A 21,616-nucleotide genomic window follows, 5' to 3' on the forward strand; every position below is an offset into this window, starting at 1 on the left:
GTTTCTGCAAACCTGCAGAGCAGAGCAGACTGATCTGCGATATTCTAACCCGCCTGTAGGCTACCTGATGGACTGTTCTTTTCACACCTAACTCAGAGTTCAGGCAATCAAAAGTAGCTCAAAAAAGGAAAACATGTAGCTCAGATCTCAGAATAAGGAAACCAAGGGACACAGCAGGTATGACATGTGAAACCTGTCGCAAAGGTCACTACGGACCCACAGACACCTGGGACAAGAGGTTACTCTGTGAGGAACACAACGGAACAGCTAAGGCCCTGAGAGTAAGCAAGGGTGAGACTCTTAGAGAAGTAAGACGTTTAAAAGCAGATGTATAAATGGGAGAGCGGGGGGAAACCACATGCACTGGTCCAGAGACAACGCAGGCCTGAAAAGACTGTCAAACTTCACATCAGGCTGATTAGCAAAGGCCTTCTCCCGCATGGAACCAGTAAACAAAGACTGGAAGAGGTGGCTGCTTTTTTAAAAGCCCAGTTTTCAACAAAAGATCGCAAGGCATACAAAACAGTAAAACCCTGTTCATTCAAAGGAAGAACTAAGTCTTCAGAAACCATCCCTCAAGAAACACAGGTCTTGTACTTAGAGAAAGATTTTGGAACAACTATTTTCTACATGCTCAAAAGGCTAAAGGAAAACAGGAAAAAAGAACTAAAGGAAATCAGGAAAACAAGGAAATGAAAGTGAAAACACAACTTAGTAAAACTCATGGGATGCAAGGAAAGCAGCACTTGGAGGAGAATATACAGCTATAAACGCTTACATTGGAAAAGAAGAAACATCTCAACGTCAGCAACTTAACCTTACATCTTAAGGAACTCGAAAAAGAGGAACAAATTAAATCAAAAGGTAGTAGAAGGAAGGAAATAATAAAGATTAGAACAGAGATGAACAAATAAGAGAGTAGGAAAAAAAAGTGATGAAACCAAGAGCTGATTATTTGAAAATCAACAAAATTGACAAACCTTTAGCTAGATTGACTAAGGGGAAAAAAAGAAGACTCAAATAACTAAAATCAGAAGTAAATGTGAGGACATTGCTACACATTTTATGGAAATAAAAAGGATTGTAAGAGATTACTATCAACAACTGTACACTAACAAATTGGATCATCTAGGTGAAATGGATAAATCTCCAAAAACACAAAATTTAGCAAGACTACACCAAAAAGAAAAGAGAAAATCTGAATACACCTATAACTAGTAAAGAGATTTAATCAGCAATCAAATGTTTTCTGGCAAAGAAAAGCCTTGGACCTGATGGCTTCACTGGTGAATTCGACCAAATATCTGAAAAAGAAGTAACATCAATCCTCTCAAACTCTTACAAAAAAACTGAAGAGGAGGGAACACTCCTTAACTCAGTCTCTGAGGCTAGCATTACCCTGATATCAAAGCCACACAGAAACTTCAAAAAAAGATAACTGCAGAGCAACATCCCTTATAAACACTGATGCAAAAATCCTCAACAGAATACTGGTAAACTAAATTCAGCAGCATATTAAAATGATTATACACCATGACCAAGTGAGATTTATTCCTGGAATTCAAGGGTGGTTCAATATACAGAAAACAATCACTGTCATATGCCATGTTAACAATAGGAAGGGGAAAACCACACAAGCATCTCAACTGATGCAGAAAAAGCATTTGACAAAATTCAGCACACGAGGTGATAAAAGCCCTCAACAGTATTAAGAATAAAAGGCAACTACCTCCACATAATAAAAGCTATATGTGAAAAACCCACACTGAGTATCATGATTTTTGATGGAAGGTTGAAAGTTTTTCCTCTAAGATCAGAAATAAGACAAGGATGCTAGACATTGTCACTTCTATTCGACATAATACTGGAAGTCTTATCCTGAGCAATTAAGCATGAAAGGCATCCAAATTGGAAAGGAAGAAGAAAAATTATCTCTGCAAACAGCATGATCTTATACGTAGAAAACCCTGAAGATCCTCCCCCCACCAAAAAACCATCCGAACTAATCAGCAGTGTTGCAGAATTCGAAATCAACACAAAAATCAGTTGCTATTCAATACACTAGTAAGGAGCAATCCAAAAATAAAATTAAGAAAACAATTCCATTCACAACAGTATCAAAAAAGCATAAAACACTTTGGAATAAACCAAATCAAGGAGGTGATAGACTTATACCCTGAAAACTGAAAAATACTGCTGAAAGAAATTTAAAAAGACACACATAAATGGAAAACCATTCCATGTTCATGGATTTAAAAACTTATTTTTAAGATGTCCATGTTTCACAAAGTGATCTACAGATTCATTCTCAACAAGAGTGCCAGGACTAGGACTGTTCAGTGGGGAAAGGACAGTCTTTTCAACAAATGCTGCTGGGAAAATTGGCTATTCACAAGCAAAGAAATAAAACTGGTCCCTTACTTTACACTCTATGCAAAAATTAATTCAAAATGGATCAAAGTCCTAAACACAAGACTTAAAACTCTAAAACACTTAGAAGGAAACACAGTACAAAAGCTTCACTACATTCAACTTGGCAATGATTTCTTGGCTATGAGACCTAAAACATAGGCAGTATAAAGCTAACATAGATAAATTAAATAGAGCAAAATTTAAAACGTTTATGCATTAAAGAACACTATCGACAGAGTGAAAAGGCAACCAATGGAATGACAGAAAATATTGGCAAATCATATATATAAGGGGTTCATATCCAGAATAGATAAAGAATTTTGTACATTTCAACAACAAAAAGTCAGACAATCTGATTTTAAAATGCACAAAGTACTGCAGTAAACATTTATCTAAAGAAGATGCACATAAGCACATAAAAAGATGTTCAAGATTGGGAGGCATCAGGGAAATGCAAATCAAAACCACAATGAGATACCGCTTCCCACCCTTCGGGATGGCTATTTTTATTTCCTCCCAGTAGAAAACAGCATGTATTGGCAACGATGTAGTGGAGCCCTTGTGCACTGCTGTGGGGGAGGTGAAGCAGTACAGCCCTGTGCAAGACAGATATGGCGGTTCTTCCAAAAATTAAACGTAGAATTACCATATTGAGACAGGAGGGAAGGCAGCAGGGCAACCACTGAAGGACTGACACAGCAACTGAGGACAGGACGAGCTGGTTGGAACCAAGACGGCGGAGGATTCTACTTCCGGTGGACCTTGAGCCCCGTGGCACAGCCTCAGGTGCCATGACAGTGCCCAGGCTGACCATAAAAAGTCCAAAAGTGAGCGGGGCCCAATTCCTGGAAATCCCCGCCCCCTCCCCAGCATAGTTGGAACCATCCTCCTACTCATTAGGACATGAAATCATCAAGCCCATAAAAACTAACAACCCCACACCTCGTGGTCGCTCTCTCTCTCTCTCGCCTTCAGAGATGGCGCGAACTCTGTCTATGGAGTGTGTAGCTACTTTTACTTTAAACCAAACAGCCCACACCTCTCAGCCTCTCCCTTCCTCTCGCCTTTTGAGTTGAGCCGCTCTCTGCCTGTGTGATGCGTGTATGTCCTAAGCTGCTTTCCCTTCTGAGCGAGATGGACTACACCCAGTCTATGGAGCGTGTATCTCTCTAAATGAACTTGCTTTCGCTTCACTACACCTTGCTCTTGAACTCTTTCCTGCACAAGGCAAGTGCCTATTCTCCGGCAGCAATATGATCGAGCAATTCCACTTTGGGGTATACACCCCAAAAAGCTGAAAGCAGGGTTCTCAAGGAGATATTTGCACACCCATGTTCACAGCAACATCAACCACCACAGCCAAAAGCTGGAATCAATCCAAATATCTGCCAACAGATGAATGGATAAATAAAATGTGATACACACATACAGTGGAATATTATTCAGCCTTAAAGTGAAGGGAATTCTGGCACATGCCACACGCAGACAAACCTTGAAGGCATTACATTAAGTGAAACAAGCAAGTTACAAAAAGACAAAAAGTGCATGAGTCTACTTATATGAGGCCTCAAGCGTAGACCAATTTATACGGACAGAAAGTAGAGTGGTGACTGCCGGGGTCTGGAGAAAGGCAGGAGTGGGGAGTTCGTTTTTAACAGGCAGCAATTTTCAATTTGGAAAGATGAAAAAAAGTTCTGAAGACCAGTGGCAGTGGCGATCTTAACACAGCAACGTGAATGTACTTAATGTCACTTAAAATCAGTTAAAATGGTAAATTATATGTTATGTCCATTTTACCGCCATAAAACAATTTAAGCAAAATAAACGGTGCATTTTCATTAATGTGAATGTCATCACTGAGACCCAGACGGATTTGTGACGCAGTGAGAAACACGGAGTTTCCTGCCTATCAATTCCCTGGGGTCACGGGAAGCTCCGCTCGTCTCAGCCAAGGGGTGCAGATTCCCTGGGCACACTGGGTGTCTGCCCCCAACCCCATCCCCATCCCCAGGTTCAGATCAATGACACAAAACCCGCTTCCCATTACACCTCATTTGGAGTCACACGGTGGCGGGACACATGGCACAATTTCTCTCCCCTTGCCGGGGATGTGTTCACCATCACTTCACGCAGTGAGAGTCTCAAAATGCCCACTCTCTTATCCAGCTGCTGCCGGTGGTAACATCTTTTTATCTTAAGGTCATGAGCTCTGGATCATTAATCCAAATAAAGAGCCGAAAGCCGCAAAGTTCCACACCCACAATTCAATCGAGGAAAAGCCTAGGGTCCAGGTCCTCCCACCCTTACGATGGGGATGGCCGTATCACTCAGCTATGATCAGCCAGCTTCTAGCCTCCAGAATTACGACAGAATAAACGTCTGTTGTTTTAAGCTGCCCGTTTTCTGGTACTTTACTACAGCGGCCCGGCAAAACAAATAGAGGAATAGACTTAATTCCTTTCCATTGAAAGGTTCCCTGCGGGGGTCGGACAGGCAGGTTTTTCAAAAGACCCTGGATATCACTGTTATCCCTTAAATAATTAATGCATTTATTCCATCTAAGGATAGAAAACTTACTGGCAATGTAATTCACTGACCATGTCACCTATCTTATCACTGGGGAATGGGCGAGTGAAAACGTATTACCACAGTCATTCTGCATTCCGTTCTAAGGATATTCTTTGGTAACTCTCGAATTTTCTTACAATATATGGGAGCTTTTCCCATGTTGGAATTTTCCCTCAGCGGGAACTTTAGCTAATAAACTGCCTGCTGCAACGTACACAAGAGCTCCCCGGGGATCTCTTTCCTACGCGCATGTGATTTTTTTTTCTCTTCTCTCTCTTCTAAAAAAGAAGGATATTGAAATCGTTAAAATGTTCAAAGGTCTGAAAGGAAGAGAAGCTAATCAGGCTGAATGATTAAGAACATTAGAAAACACAAAAGAGAAGACAGGAGTTCAAGTGCAAATAAAGTCTATCTGCCTAACGTACACCAAGCGTGATTTACTTTGAACTTCTCTCTCTTGGTCGTGGGTGTAGTCATGAGGCTGAGTCCTGGTGTAGCCACTGCCTGCCCTTCCTCCTTCTTGCTCACAGCTCCTTGCAGAAAAGTGCCCTGACTTTCAACTCTTTTCCAAAACAGCTCCTCCATAGCATCTTAACTAATCTCTCCTCAAGGACAAAGTGAACGGCAAATGATGCCAATAAAATAAACGGAGAGTTTTCCAAGCTCAGCCCAGGGTGATCGGGAACGTGACAGGACGAGGGGCCACGTGCTTCAGGTCTGGACCTGACCCTACAGGTGTTCACACGCACTCCTGTCCGTGTATACAGACCTCTGTAATGGAATCCCAGAGACAGCTTGTCCTCTCGTATGTAAGAAGAAAGTCACTTGAAAAGGTTTTCCTTGAGTTCAAAATAGTATTTATTTTTATCTAGATCATCTACAAGCCTGTATTAGGAATACATTCACTGTGGAAATGACTTGGAATCTATTGACATGAAGGAAACGCAAGTCTAAATTCTCACTTGAGCTGAAAATCTCAAAAAAGTAATGAGCATATTTTTAGATGTTTTATGTTTAATCAAAAGGCAATATAAACGATATGGCTTCTAGCAATTAGCATACAGATCTTATATTTGACATAATTTATGCCAAGGGTTTAATTTGAGGGGAAAGACCAGCATAAAAGCATCGCAAAGGAGAAAAGACTGTGACTGAACGTGTTCCAAATACCAGCGTGGAGGAATTGAGCATCACGTAATTCATGGTCATCCAGAAAGACATCTGGGCAATGGTACCATTCTGGAAGCTGTTCACGTGGCAGAGACATGGCTTAGTGAGTACTGGGTCAGTTCCCCACCCCATGGGCCTCCCTAGGTACTGCAGGTGATGGAAAGGGTCCAGGATGGCCGATGCTGCCCACAGTGGGCTGCTTTAGAGGATCAGAACACCGAGCCTGGGGGAGTCACTGCTCTTACAGTGAGAAGAGGCAGACCTGCTCCTTGCCTGGGGAAGCTGGTCCCTCATTTCTCCGGATAGCTGTTTCACAAACACATTCTGAGAATGGCCTCTTTAAAGTGCAGCCAGAGCCTTACATTCTTAGCCCGCCCAGCAAGAACACACAGGGTCGCTTAGGGTCCATGCAGACTGCGTCTCCCCAAACATCTCGGGGGTATTTCAGTGGGGAAGGAATGAAAACACTGTTTAGGTGAGAACACAGAGAAATTGGAACCCTTGTGGAAATGCAAAATGATGCAGCCACTATAAAAAGACAATAGGAAGGTTCCTCCAAAAAGAAAAAATAGAATTACCCTACACTCCAGCACTTCCACTTCTGGGCAATGTCCAAAAGAACTGAAAGCAGGGTCTTGAAGAGATACTTGTATACCCATGCTTATCACAGCCTTATCCACAAAGCCCAAGAGATGCAAACAAGCCAAGTGTCCATAGACGGATGAACAGCACTGAAGTGGGCATAACAAAACACTGCAGACTGGGTGGCTTACAAACAACAGAAGTTCACTACTCTCAGTTCTGGAGGCTGAGAGTCTGAGCTCAGGGTACCACTAAGGGTGGATGAGAGCCTCTTCCGGGTCTCAGACTTTTATTGTATCCTTGAATGGTGGGAGGGGGTAGGGGTCTCTCTGGAGCCTCTTTGTAAGTCACTAAGCCCTTTCCTAGTGGAAGACTTAGGCACGTCCCCAAAACCCCACTTACTAATACTGTCACCTTAAGGAGTTAGGGTTTCAACATACGAATTCTGGCAGGATGCAAACATTCAGACCACAGTGATAGACAATCTGACATACACCACAATGGAATATTATGCAGCCTTAAAAAAGCACTCTGTCATGCGCTACAATATGGAAAAATCTCAAGGACATTACACTAGGTGAAGTAAACCCATCACAAAAAAAGACAAAGACTGTATGATTCCACTCAGGGGAAATATCTAAAGTAGTCAAAATCACTGAAGCAGATAGTAGAGAGGTGGTTGCCAAGGGCTGGAGGGAAGATGGGGAGGGAAATTTGTACCTGTGGGTTTAAAGTTTCAGTTTCATCAGATGAGAAAGTTCTAGAGATCAATAATGTGAATATATCTAACGCTACTGAACTGTACACTTAAAGATGGTAAGGATGTTAAATTTAATGGGTTTTTTTAACCACAATTTAAAACTATTTTCTATTTCCTTTAAGTTTTTTCTTTGATCATTCAAAACTTGGTATTTCATTGACTAGCAATACATGCATGTAGTTTCAAAACAGCACTCATTGGGTATTCATTGCATATCTTTACCCAGAGTGAGAAATACTATTAATAATTTATTGTGTAGCCTTCCAGAAATACTCTCTGTATTTGCATGCACATATATTTATACATCCATCTTGGAAATCTATAATGGAAGCACAGTATTTCACTTTTCCTTGCTGCAAAAAAAAAAAAAAAAAAAAAAAAAAAAGGTTTCTTAAAGCTCATTATCAATAAATGTACTGGATAATGTTGTACCCTTGAAACACGTTTTAAGCCAGTGTTACCTCAAATTCATTAAGTAATTAATTAACCTTACTGTTTTCAAAGGAATGAATTCCCTAAGTTACCATAAGTTATTTATGTGTTTATCTAGTGACAGAAAACTGCCTCACGACTTGTACACAAGGCATTTCATTTTCCCACATGCACTTTCTGTGCACCTGAGCGCTCCTGTGAGACTCAGTCCTAACTGTTCCCTGGTGTGGACAATATACTGAGGGGACTTAAAACCATCACTCCCTTTGGATTATCATCTTCAGAGCTCCGTATAATGGGTACTTTTGAACAGTTTTACTTAGTTTTACAGAAATCATCCTTCAAGGGCTCGTGCCATCCTACGCCCCTACCAGCACTGTCTCAGAGGACCTGCTTGCCAACCTGCTTCGTCATCTTATTCATCCCCAGCATGGATCCCCTGCACCATGGCCAGGTGATTTGAGATCACTGGGGTTCGAATCCTTGTGGTGTTACTAACTCGCTCTGTGATTTGAGGATCCTGAATTTGACCTCTTCAGTGCCTCAGTGTCCCTATCTGTAAACTGGGCTACTGTGAGGATGTGTTTAATAAATATGTATAAAGCACCTGAAATAGTGTCTGGAACTCACTAAGTACTCAGTACGGGTTAACACTTCTTATTGGTTTCATATTTTTCTTGAAATTGATTCTCTTTTCAGCCTTAGTTTTATACTGAGTGATATGTAATGATACCACAGATCAGATGTGCAGTATTTACACTTGACTCTGAAAGACAGCAAATCAAATGCTTACATTTCAAATGAAAAGAAAGGAAGTTGTTCTAGGACCCAATTTGAAAAGTACCACCCTAAGCAAGAGTATTAGCAAATATTTTGTGGAGTTCAAGCCTGAGAGGTTACACTGTATCACACTGATGCTGCAGTTTGCGTTTCTTCATACCGGATCCCTACCTCACAACTTAAATGGACACACAATGGACTAACCAAGGGCAAGCAACCTCAGCCCAGAACCAGCTGGCTCTGTGGCTTTGTAAATAAAGTTTTATCGGAACACTGCCACGCTCGTTCATTTACATATTGCCTGTGGCTACTTTCACACAGCAGTGTAGTTGGGTAGTCACAACAGAGACTATGTGGTCTGCAAAACCAAAAGAAAAAATTAGCATCTGTCCCTTCACAAGGAAAGTTGGCTGCTCCCTGGTCTAAACCAGTATTTCTCTCAGTCTGAGACCTTTAAACATGCTTGCCTGGCATTCAGCTTCCCAACTGCCACCCTAAACTTACTGCCCTGAAAGCTTGAGGTTTGCTGATGAGAAATTTTCATCATCTCGGAGTTTTCAGTCTGTGAATATTAACATTTAAAAAAAGACCACTGAAAGCCTGTCATCCTCTTTTGCAAAAATTTAAAATTTCATTGTTACTTTTGTCTATACGTATTTATAAAATGTGGTCTATATCAAAGGTAGAAAATTGTGCTGCCTGCCAGTGGCCTGGATTGCATAGTGCATCAACCATGGGAGCTAGCAAGAACTGTGAACACAGCAAACGTCAAACACACTCCACCTCTACTGCGGGCCGCTTCCTCAAGATCCCAATTAGTTTGGTACCAAGCCACTTGAGTGTTTAATGTCAAAATTATGGGCCCAGGAAATCATTCATGAATAGCCCAAAGTATACATCATGTGTGTGCATTCTGTATATTTTTATCTTGTGTGGAATTTGTAGAATTTGCAGAGTCTGACTGTCATCCTGTGAGAGACCCACTATTAATACGACATCCTGTGGCACCGTGCTGCCTGAATTGCAATCACTAGGAAGAATTTCCATGAAATCCTGGTGAAATGCTCCCTGAGCCGCCCTGCTTTCCACCTTCTGGGAACTTGGCTCAGCCACATTCCCTTCCAGGAATGTGCTGCCTGCTGGAGCACCTTCTTGTGAAGAATTTAATTTTCCATCATTTACTTTTCTTGCTTAAAACCAAAAGAATCTTTATTTTTGTCCTCTCCCAAATGAATTTTAAAATTCCTACTTTTAAAGCTATTTCTCCCACAACTCTGCCATCCTCAATTCATATTAGTTTTAAGATTTACCTTTTTTCATAAAATATATCCTAATTTCCATGTACCTCTAATAACACCACTTCAGCGCATGAAAAATTGCACTATATGAAAAGTAAAATTGCAATTTGTAACATGTCTCAAGACTTGCTATTTATCTTGCTCCGTATTTAAAATTCTACTTGCCACCACATCTCTCCCTCCCAACCTGGTAATAACACGTGGCAATGCAAAGGAGCAAAATCGTTACTTTTGCAAAACAATAAAGTAGGTACAGAGGATATAGAGATCAACAAGGCACCTGACTCCAGACGATGTAAAATAGGCAAGCAGGTGAATAAACACAGTATAAGAGAATATGTGAGAAATGACAATGAAACGTCCCAGGAGTCGGAAAAGAAGGGAGTGTCTAACCAATTTCAGTACAAAGGGGATTTGAGTGACGTTTTTCCGGTTGGAAAGGACAGTAATTGACAAATGGAAGGATGTTCTACACCTGCCGAAAGCAGCCAGCTCTGGCAAGAGGGACCCATCAGTGACCTTGTGGTCACTGCTCAGAAAGCTCATTCGCTTCTCTACCTCAACCTCTACAGCTCGTTTGAGAGTTTTCAACAGATCAAACCCAGCGTTTCTCTCTACGGTCACTGAGACCTGCCATGAAGGGCAAACGGGACCCTCTCTCTCTCTGTCTCTCTCGGGTTCAGTCGGGCATCACCCTCGTACAGCTCTGTGGGGAAGACGTGCTAAACCTCTTGCTACACTTGGATTTGGCACCGAAAGCCTCCCCATCCCCCGAGCAGCATCACATGGTTGGCTGAGCTTTAACTTAACTATCCATCTGGTTTGAGGTCTGTTTGAGAATAGCAACTTTTCCCTAATTCAATCTAACAACTCTTTATTGAGAAACTGTAACAGCCTGGCCCTCTGGCAAGATCAGCCCCTGACCTAGTGGCTCTCGGAGCACAAGACTGGGAGACGTGTACGGAAAATCCAATTGCGGTTCACGATGGTAAGTGTAATCAACAAGACTGTCCGTGGTACAGAGTCACTGCCTCGGGGATCAATGCACTAGACGTGATGAGGTAGATGGTAAGGAGGAAAGGACTGTGACCCTGACAAGGCCAGGTCCATAGAAGGGTTCAACACAGAATCATTGAAGTGTTGCTCCCATTCTGCTCAAAACCAACCAGCCTCAGAGCCAAACTTGGTATCTCTGGGAGCCTGGAGTTGGCACAAGCCTGGGACAGCCAAGGCCAACCCTGCAGACCACACAGACCCCTCTTTGCAACCTCCTACACGATGTGGGGCTTGGCCCTGTTGAGTCAACTCATTGGCAATAAATGGATTAACCTATGAAATAAACTAACACGTCTAAATGACTGAGTAGGAATCTCTGTCCAGCAAATTTCCGTTCTTTCCACCCGCCCCCAACAGAGCTGCATACTTAGCCGACTGTCTGCTTCCTTACATATAAACCCTCTTCCTTATCTCTGATTCCAGTTTTTCTTATGATTTGACACTGTTCTTACATCTCTTTATTTTGAAACTCCATGTGGCCACATGACATATATATACCAAGTAATCATAGTTCTTTTAAACCTGAATCCTATATTCTTTATTATATTTTTTGATTAGTCAATATTTCAAACATCGCCCCCAAAACAGATACACAGGTACCTACAATCTAGATTTAACAAGGTAAGTATTTTACCATTTGTGCGTCGGCTCGTTCTTTCTCTTAAATAAATGAAGCAGTGCAGAGATGACAAACAGCCCCCACCCCACCCCTCAGGCTTCCACAACTTCCCTGTCTTTTCTTCTACGCTGCCTCTTTGGGGTCACCTTTGTTGCTCCCTTGAAGCACTGTGAGATTGTCATGTCTCTTTCACTACAATATTAATTAGCCTCATTAATTAGTCTGCTTGGTGTTCTAGGTTGGAAATTATCCAAAGAAGAACAAAGTTTCAAATGACTTGCTGTGTCTGTTTTATTCTCATTTAAGGACCTGCTGGTACATAATTTTTCAAGATTTCAATAAAAGAAATCTATTAAATAATACTAGAACTTCTGGTTATTTTGAATAATTTCTTTTCTTATTTTTCTCAGATGTATTTTACCAGTCTTTTCTTAGCAGAATGCCTTTTTCGCACAAAGGACCTGCATAGGAGGGAAGAAAATCCACTTACATCCTAAGTTGGCAATGCATTCTGAATAACAACTCCCATCTTAAATTCATAAGAAATGGAACCTCTGAATTAGCGTTCTGATGAGTTTTTAACGTAAAGGATAAACCCCTAATGAATGCAGAGTGTACAGATTCAGGAAATATGATAGTTCTCGAAACCAGGACCATCGTTAACCACTTGATTGTTATTTATTGATAACAATGAGAAAACACCGGGCTTCACCCCCTTAGGCTGGTGACCATCAGGAAGAATGAGGGTGTCCTGCAGTGAAAGGGCACTGGAGCCAGCTTCCTCGGGCCTGTTACAGAGAGGGTCACCTGCCCAGGGTAGCACATGGGTGGGGTAAGCATGGTCCTTGAGCAGGGAGCAAGGTCCCCTCTGATCCCGGCATCCGGAGGACAGTCAAGGGGCAGAACAATTTCCCCCGCAAATGGGACTCGGGTTTCTCAGTCAGTGCTTCTCACAATCTAACCTGCACTGAAATCACCTGCGAATCTTGTTAAAAGGTAGATTCTATCCCGCAGGCTGGAGCAGTGGGTGAGACTCCATATTCCTACCAGCATCCCTGATGCTGCTGCTGGTCCACGGGCCGCACGCTGAGTTGCAGGACACGCAGAAACCTCGGTCCTTTTGTCGCTGGATGTTCGGTTCTTGTCTCGCACAGGAAAGAATTCAAGAGCGAGCCACAGCACAGCCCAAGTAGATTTACTCAGGGAGATACACACACTCCACAGACAGAGGGCGGGGCCCCCTCAGAAGGCCAGAGAGGTGGCCCCAGGACGCGGGGTTGTTCGCTTTAAAGGCTGCGTAAGTTCACAGGCTAACAAGTGGGAGGATAATTCCAGCTGTCTGGGGGAAGGGGTGGGGATTTCCAGGAATTGGGCCCCTACTCATTTTCTGGTGCTTTATGGCAAGCCTGGGAGCTGCCATGGCTCCTGTGGGTGTGCCATTTAACAGCTACCGTATTAAAGAGACTCAAGGTCCACCAGAAGCTAAAATGTTCTGCCACCTTGGGCCTAGCTGGTTCTAACCAGCTCATGTCGTATCCTCGTATCCTGACGTCATTCTGTTAATGGTTGTGCCCTGCCCCCTTCCCTCCTGTCTCACCTTCGTTTGTAGAAAAAAAGGAAAGGAGAGGAATAGAAAGAGAAGATGCATAAGAGGAAGGCGGAGAAACAGAACAGAAAGCAAAAGATCACGGAGAGAGGAAGAGAGAAAGACAAGGAACGGAAATTTGGTAACGTGGCACTCGCAGCACCCCTCGCTTCTAAGCCTAGCGTAGGGTGACTGGGCGCTGTCCTGATCAGGTCAGCTCTTCCTCTGACCACAGGCCATGAGATCCCAGGTAGAACCAGGCAAGTCAGAGGGCTTCCCCAGATTTCTGAGCCAGCACAGGGAAACGAATGCCAGAAGCCCGTCCACGGAAGGCCCGGGGCAGGGCTGCCGCTCAGCGACAGTCATGCCACAGACCCAGCTTCTCACAGTGTGGTCAGATTCCCAAATTACCTGGACTGATGTGAGCTAATTTTCTATCATTTGTACCACTACTGACAGAAGGGAGAAATGTTTTAAATGGAGAGAGAAGAGAAATGAGGAGAAAAATATTTAATGACAGATGAAAGATAAAGTCAGATAAGGAAAGGAGAGAGGAGAAGAAGGAGGAGTCATCTAAGGAGACGAGAGTGAAGCCAAAGTAAAATATAAGGAAAGATGCCCAGGGGTCACAGAAGGAAAGGTCCCCGCGGTCAAGCAGGGACCCAGTGGTCACTGGGCCAGACAGACCTCGACATGGGACGTCGTCACAGTGAACGCTAGTAACCGTGGTCGCCCGAGAGGAGCGGTGGGGCTCAGCCTGGCTTTCACAGTCAGCCCCCTGTTCCCAGACAACAGCAATGAGGAGGGGGGAGAGACGGGGTCGGGGCTGGCAGGTGATCTGAGAAGGCTAACTGGCCAAGATCTGCGACAAGCAGGGCCCCAAGAGGACCGAATGGGTCCCCAGGAGGGCGGCGGTGGAGAAGCGGGAGCCCCGATGCCCACCTACAATACTGCCAGAGCTCCAAGCTCCCCCCACAGACCTCTCCTGCCCCCAAGGATGCTCACAGACCCCAGGCTCAGAGCAAGGTGGTGACTGGAGCCCACACTGGTCCAGAGGCCCCAAGGCGAGCTCAGAGCTCACATCAGCTTGTATGTAAGAATTCCGGTTCGCAAGGGCTGCCTCATGAAATTCTTGAAATGGGTCCAAACGTCACGGCATATCAATGTAAGTGCTTGCTGGTTTATTCTCAGGGAAAGAGTAGAAAATGAACATTCGGGAAGGCTGCCAGCGATCACTGATCTGCTGCACTGCTCACCTCAATGCTGTTCTAGGTTCCTCAGCAGGACTCTGGCCAGTTTCTGCTCTAGTTGAGCGAGGCCTTTCTGTCATTTAAGACGCAATTCTACATTTCCACTTAAATAAAATCCTTTGGGAATAAGTCTCCCAATTCTGAGTATTTCTTGAATTTATTGGGTTATTTTCAACTCTAAATCCAGTTCAGCCACGGAAACAGTCCCTCATCAAGAATCTAGATGAACGTTCTAGATGAAGAGGAAATCAGAAAGATCTGAACGTCAGAGGGGCTCACCCTGCAGTTGCCAGAGGAGGGCACACAGAGAGCAGGAGGCATACAGGAAACCTCAAGGAGCAAACACCGCCCCCAGCTGGCGGCCCGCCTGCAATCAGTGTCTCAGTCCTACACCCACCAGGAAGTAAGCGAGCGTGCGTGCAGAAGAGCCAGCGTCCAGTCCCGGCTGCCGCCCTCCGGAAGGTCCACTTGCAAGACTGGCCCTTTCCCAAGACCCTAACGCTCAAGGCGGCTCACGGTGCCTAATGTTTGCTCAAACAGTGTGGTTTATACTCAACACCTGCCTTCCTGTCAGGAGTCTGGAATTTTTTAAAACTTTTTATTCAAGTGTCATTGATCTACAACGTTAATTTCAGCTGTGCAGCAAAGTGATCAGTTATGCATGTACATGCATGTGTATTTTTTCTTTTCAGCTTCTTTTCCATCATGTGTTATTAGAATTAGCACAATGCTAATACCGCCTTCTGATCATACACATGGCAACCGACTGGAAACTGCCAGCCAGCCCTAAAAACATTCATCAATTCCCTTGTATTTCCTTTTTTTAACTGGTGTTAGATAACTAACTAGTTCTTCTTGATTTAACTTACATCAACATTTATTGACAAACTAACAAAAAGCTCCAGAGGTTAAAAAAAAAATTAAGTAGACCACAATCTATTAAGTTATAATAAGTAACAGAGTATTCAAATGAGGGCAAATTGTTACCCAGTGAGTCTTACCATTTAGTTACCGGTTAGCTTTGCTGGCAAGCTGTGTGCTGAGACATAAGAGCTCTTTAGCTGCAACTCTGCCTTTTACTATGACAATTAAGACAAAAATCTTTTTAAGTTACACAATGTTCTTGGCCTCAGTTAAATGTTAGATACACTGTACATATTTTAATTGTGGTAAAATATGCGTAGCAAAGTTTAGCACTTCAGTCATTTTGGGGTAACTTTTAAAATGTTTTTTCCCTTAATTTTTCATTTATTATTATTTTTGGAGGCAAGGTAATTATTGATTTATTTTTTTTAATGGGGATACTGAGGATTGAACCCAAAACCTTATGCATGCTAGGCAGACACTCTACCACTGAGCCGTACCCGCCCCCCCTTAGCCATTTTTAAGTGTACATTTCTGTGACATTAACATTCACATTACTGTGCAACCATCAGTACATCCATCTCCAGAACTTTTTCATCCTCTCAAACTGAAACTCTATCCCCATTAAACACCAACAGTCCGTTCCTCCCTTCCCCCAGCTCCTGGCAACCATCTAAATTATCTCTCTAATAATAAGGAAAAAAGGTAATTTCTTCTTCACCTGACATATCTTCTCCAGAACACACCCTTCTCTTCGTTGCCCCGTCAGCCAGTTACAAACCCTGCACAGATCTACACAACACTCTACTTTCAGAGCTGCTCATTCTGAGCAGACTATGACTTAAAGATCTGAAAAGCTACAGGTGTAATATATTACATGGATTTTCATATTCAGAAAGTTAACCAAGCAAAACTTAATTCCTCTAAAACAAGCATGGATATGTAATCAGAGGTAGAAACCATGTCACTGGTATAAAATAATTTAAAGCAGTGATGCTTCCAAAGAGTCCTAGAGCTCTACTGCACATGAATTACGGGGGGCCATGTGGTACCCAACTTCCTGTTGGAGCAGGAACTCGGCACATCTCTCAACAAGTCCTCCAGATGGAGACTCTCCTTTACACGTTTTTTTAAATGTTCAAGGTTTTTCAGAACTAGGTTGTATGCGACTTACTCTGTAGACTTGACACTATAAAGGAATAATGGGAAGACATCTTCAATATTTCACATGATACGACTGTTTTACTTTCCCTTCTTTCATAAATTACACATGGACAGTGTTCTGAAATGTCACATGTGCTTTATACTTATGTGGAAACGTTTTCAAGAAATTCAGGCATATGTCACATCCTAACAGACTGTTTTTCAATAAATGAACCTACCCAGGTGCTTTCTTCTCGCCGATACTGCTTCCAGTTCCTCCCGCCATCACTGAACATCAGGAGGTAGCTGGTCACCCAGTCAGAGCTCCCGTATCCTCCCTGAGTGGCCACAGCTGTGACCTCCATTCTCTCTCCAAGGTCAATCTGCAGCCACTGGTATTTATTTGACACAAGTGGAGACCAGCCACCGGCTCCTTTTCATGGGAATAGAAACAAGAAAAATGGTAAAGAAAGAGAAATCTTTGAAATCTACATTAACCTGTAAGAATGGAATCATAAATAAAATTTATAAAAATCATAATTTCAAATTCTGTATTATATAATCCCTCATAATTATACACACACACAAACACGAAATAAAAACACAGGTTAAGTATAAATGGATGATGCCTGTATTAACTGTTTTGTTTTTTAGCTCATAACCCATGACTGTCTGGTGTTCGGGGGTCCCACGACGTAAAAGTGCAACAGGTGGACAACTGAACAGCATTAGATCCCATCAGTGCTTGGAACTAGTGTCTTTATTGGCTTTAATGCATGACTCTCTCTTTGCTGGACATAAATGAAAATATTCAGGTCATGGTAGAACTAGAAAACCTTAACCATGGATCCGCAGCATGAGGAAGTACAGTGCTGAATGCTGAGATAACTAAAAGTATTATGGCATAGTCCTATACCCACACTGCTTGCAGACTCGTAAGAGAAGCAGACATTTCAAAGAATAACTTGAAATGCAATACGGAAAGAGTGAAGGTGAAGATGATTTCTGTGCAGGGAGGGAGAGTTCTGACAGGGCAGTAGGGAGGGTGAGAGAGAACCCAGAGGAAGTGAATGATAAGGGGCTTCTCAGGTATTCAAGACACGTGGTACAAAGTAGAAATTACTGTGCTGTGTTTTCTCCAGTGCCTGTGAGAAACAGAAGAATTAGGGATACCTGAGAATGTATTATTGAATATTTTATTCTTCCAGTTTAATAGAAACATGAGTTTTGAATTCGGATTTAGATGTCATATTGTATTTTCTGAATTTAAATTATTAAGCAATATAAAAATTGGGAAAGAGTTTGAAATGCATTCTGGAACTGATATTTTGCCAGATACTCACATCTAGAAAACTCAATGTCATGTAAACAATCCTCTGTATGAAGAAACTAGCTTTTAAAATTTTTTCCCCATTGTTCTGACAGCTAATTTGAGACTCTCGTAATAAGGTCTGCCACTTTAGGCAACATTTATTATCTTATTAGGAGTTATTACCGACATCCACACCCTCCCTCTTAACTAAGGCTGTTAGGACCAAGTACACGTCAGGAGATGTGACATGGTTACAAGATAGCTCAGGGGGAAACGGAAGTGGAGGGGCACTTACATTGGAATGTGGAGATGTCATCGGCAGGTGGGCATGTCTGTTGCTTCACTGCGTCGTCCATTAACTGCGCTACGTGTATAAACTTGAGTAGAATCTAAGCTTACAGATTCTTTAAAACCCACATTCTTTCTAAGATTTCCTCAGTTCCTGCAGTAAATCTTTGTTCAGATATTCCAAATTTTCCTCTCAGTGCATCACAAGCACAATGTCATTTCCTTTGATCCAGAATCTTAAAAATGCTGCAATTTTGGTTGCTCTGTAGTGCACTTTTTACCTTTTTACTTTGAAATAATTTCAGATTTACAACAGAGTTGCAGAGACGGCAGAGAGAATGCCTGTCTACTTTTTCACCCAGTGTCTCTTACTGTTTGTGTCTGGCATTTTCATGGTACTTTTATCAAAACTAAGATATTAACACTAGTACAATGCTAACAAAACGACAAACTTCACTTCAATGTCTCCAGTTTTTCCACTAACTCCTTTTCCTGTTCCAGGATCCCACACTGGATTTAGCCACCGTGTCTCCTTAGTGGCCTCCATTATGTGACAGTTTCTCAGTCTTTCTTTGTCTTATTTAACAACAAGATCAGCCATCACCCAGCACCTTCCTGTTCTTCTACTGTTTGTGCAAAGGTCCTGCCGAACGTTTGATGAATGAGAAGTCCTTCTGGGTTCTAGCTGGGAGTTAACTCATGGTCCTAAGTAACATTACTCTGCAACTGTCTGTAATTGTACAATCATTGCCAAAAGAGGTCAAAAATTAGGTGTTGGCATTTAGCTGATCATTTTAACTTAGAGGTGCTACATTTGAAATTTTATATGGGTCAGTTTTAATTTCTGAGAAACAGCTATATGTCCTGTCTTCTGACTCATATTCGTATCAAAGTTCTAAAGATTGTACTGATGGCAACATTTATTTTTACATTTCACCATCTTCCTCTGCCACTTTTAACCTCCCTTGAAGCCAGGAGGGGATCATTAACACGGTTACTGCATGTACAGAAGCACAACAGAGTAAAAAGTGTCAGCGTGGTGTCCTGGGACCAGCCTCTCCCACCCATGCAGCTCCGTCTCTGTCAACCAGCCTTTAACATCTGCAGGTAATGGACCTTGAACATTTCACATTCCTTACCTGCGGTGAGGAGGTGCTACTGGTATGCAAATTACACGATTTGATTAAGTAGCTACTCTGATAAGGTAATGAAACTTCAGAATCCCCTGTGCTACGGGGCAATTCACTTCAGCAGGGTAACAGAGCCACGGGGTGATCCCCAGATCCCTGCGGGGTGATGATGTGAGTGACTGCGCATTCGCTGGGGCACGGGGTCCACTGGGGCGGATGCGTCTTTCTCTAATGACTGGGGAGAGTGGGAAATACACAAACGTAATCTGAGGACTGTTAGGGAGCACGAAGCAGTCCTACTGACCAGGAAGGGGAGATCACTGTTCTGTGATGGAAAACACAATGAAATACGCTAAAGCAATGTTAGAAGGGGTGCCCTGGAGCGCAGACACCCCACAAGCTGGCAGCGCAGAGCGACGGTTCTGAAACTGATCAGCCCGCGTTAAGTGCTGCAGATCTTCGGTGAGCTCCACGTGGGAACCAACACCCCCGACGCAGAGCCCGGGATGTGTAATTACTGCTCTGGAGTCAGCAATGCTTAACCCCAAAGAAGGCACTTGCCTCCCCACTTCCATGCTGCCCACACCACAGATGGCCTTTCTCCACTGTCACCTTCTTCTCTCTGACCTCAGCCCCTTAGCAGGATAAAGTGTGACAATTTATACAAAGGAAAACATGTCCAGAGGGTCCAACTTGGACAGAATAAGGTCCCTGAGCTTCCAGCACTGAACGTAAAGCATCCCTCCCACTTCTAAGCAAAGTGTGATGGGTACCCTTAGGGCTGCAGTGAGAATTCAGCAAGAAGATGCATTAAGCACCTAGTACTTCCCTCCCATACACGGTTGGGACTGAATGCAAGTTTGTGGTTCACATGCCTGATGCACAGTGAGGATGAAATGTCAGACTTTGAAACAGAGAAAGATTAATTGCAGGGCTGAGCTAGGAGAACGGGTGGCTCGTGTTCAAAAACAACCCTGAACTCCTGGAATGGTTTCAACAAAGCATTTTTAAAGGGCAGGTGGAGGGGGGGCGTCCCAGAGTCTGTGATCAGCTGTGCCCAATTCTGTGTTTGGTTGATGGTGATCAATCCTTTGGCACCGGAAGGTCTGGGGGCTACGTGCTCATGATCGTCAAATAGTTCATTTCTTCCAATCCAGCAAGTGGGACAGATGTCAGAGTCTCTGCTTTGCAGACAAGGGGAAAAACTCATTTTAGGTTCTGAGGGGATGTTTTATTAAAGCATAGCTCCGTTTTCGTTCTCTACCCCAAGAACATATCCCTGTGGTTGATCAGTTATTCAGCACTGTCTGCTTATCAATAACCAAACTGTCTTCAGTATTGATATCTTGGCAGCTATATTGGAAGACTTCTGTCTCTAGTCACTCCTGTATGATCGCTTTTCCGACCTGAGGCTGACTTAGGCACAGGCAGGGACACTTCCTTGGGGAGAGGAAAGGTTGAACAGGATACTGTCAGCTGGGGCTTTAATTACTCTGGCCACAGATCATGATGACAATGACCACTGCTTCTGGGGGCCAGCGGGCGTGCACTGCCACAGGGTCAGCTGTGTGCAAAGAGGGACATTATCCAGAAAGTCAGCTTATGCCTTTTTCAAGTTTCAACAAGATCCAGAGCCCAAAGATACCCAAGGGAGCAAAGGCAAGCAGGTTAATTTGAAGCGAACAGACCCACCCATCTCCAGGGCATCTACATGTCAAGTAAATAAATGGCTACATTGAAATCATCACCAAGGGAAGTTTCCGTCCAAGATCTTTATGACATTGTCTCAAAAGGATCTCATCAAGCTATGTGTGTTCCTTCCCCACTTAAATGAGTTTTAATTCACAGAAGACTCATTACAGATTCCAGGCGGGGCTGGATGAGTGGGGAGATGGCAAGAGAAGCAAGTGTCCACCATTCTTTCTCCCTGAAAGGCGATAGGTGCTCCTGGGAAAGAGGGACCAGCGGGCGGGCGGGCGCCATGGATGCTCCCTGACCACGCAGCTCAGAGACCTCTGGGCTTTACAAGCATACCCCCTGGCCTACATTGCTGAGGGCAATTCAGGATTTGTTCCAGCTCTAATTTCTTAAGAATCAATTCCAACAATCTACATAGACCACATCCGGCTATCAGGATATAGGAAATGCAGAAATCCTGCCCCTGCCGAGGTAAGCTCTGATTCTCTTTCTGCCACGCTTCCTGAAATCTGCTAGCATCCTGAGCGGGAGAGAACAGGCAGTTTTCCCAAAAGTGTACCCAGAAGGGAAAAACAAAAATCACACCCAGCTGCTTTTTCAATTGTAAACCAGACCCCTGTACTAAATGCAGACATACCTTAGAACGGCTTTGTAAACAGATAATTCAAA

At 43.3% G+C, this 21,616-nt stretch overlaps 1 protein-coding gene across 1 annotated transcript in view; it reads right to left on the reverse strand.

Annotated features, from left to right (window-relative positions):
- LOC105065449 (contactin-associated protein-like 3) overlaps positions 1-21,616 on the reverse strand; it is a 148,689-nt gene that overhangs the window by 109,033 nt on the left and 18,040 nt on the right. Inside the window, exon 3 of the mRNA XM_074355565.1 lies at positions 16,759-16,952. Coding sequence (XP_074211666.1) covers positions 16,759-16,952 — 194 coding nt within the window. The remainder of the gene's footprint in view (positions 1-16,758; positions 16,953-21,616) is intronic.

Source organism: Camelus bactrianus, chromosome 31, assembly GCF_048773025.1.
Source record: "Camelus bactrianus isolate YW-2024 breed Bactrian camel chromosome 31, ASM4877302v1, whole genome shotgun sequence".
In the NCBI taxonomy this organism is placed as follows: domain Eukaryota; kingdom Metazoa; phylum Chordata; class Mammalia; order Artiodactyla; family Camelidae; genus Camelus; species Camelus bactrianus.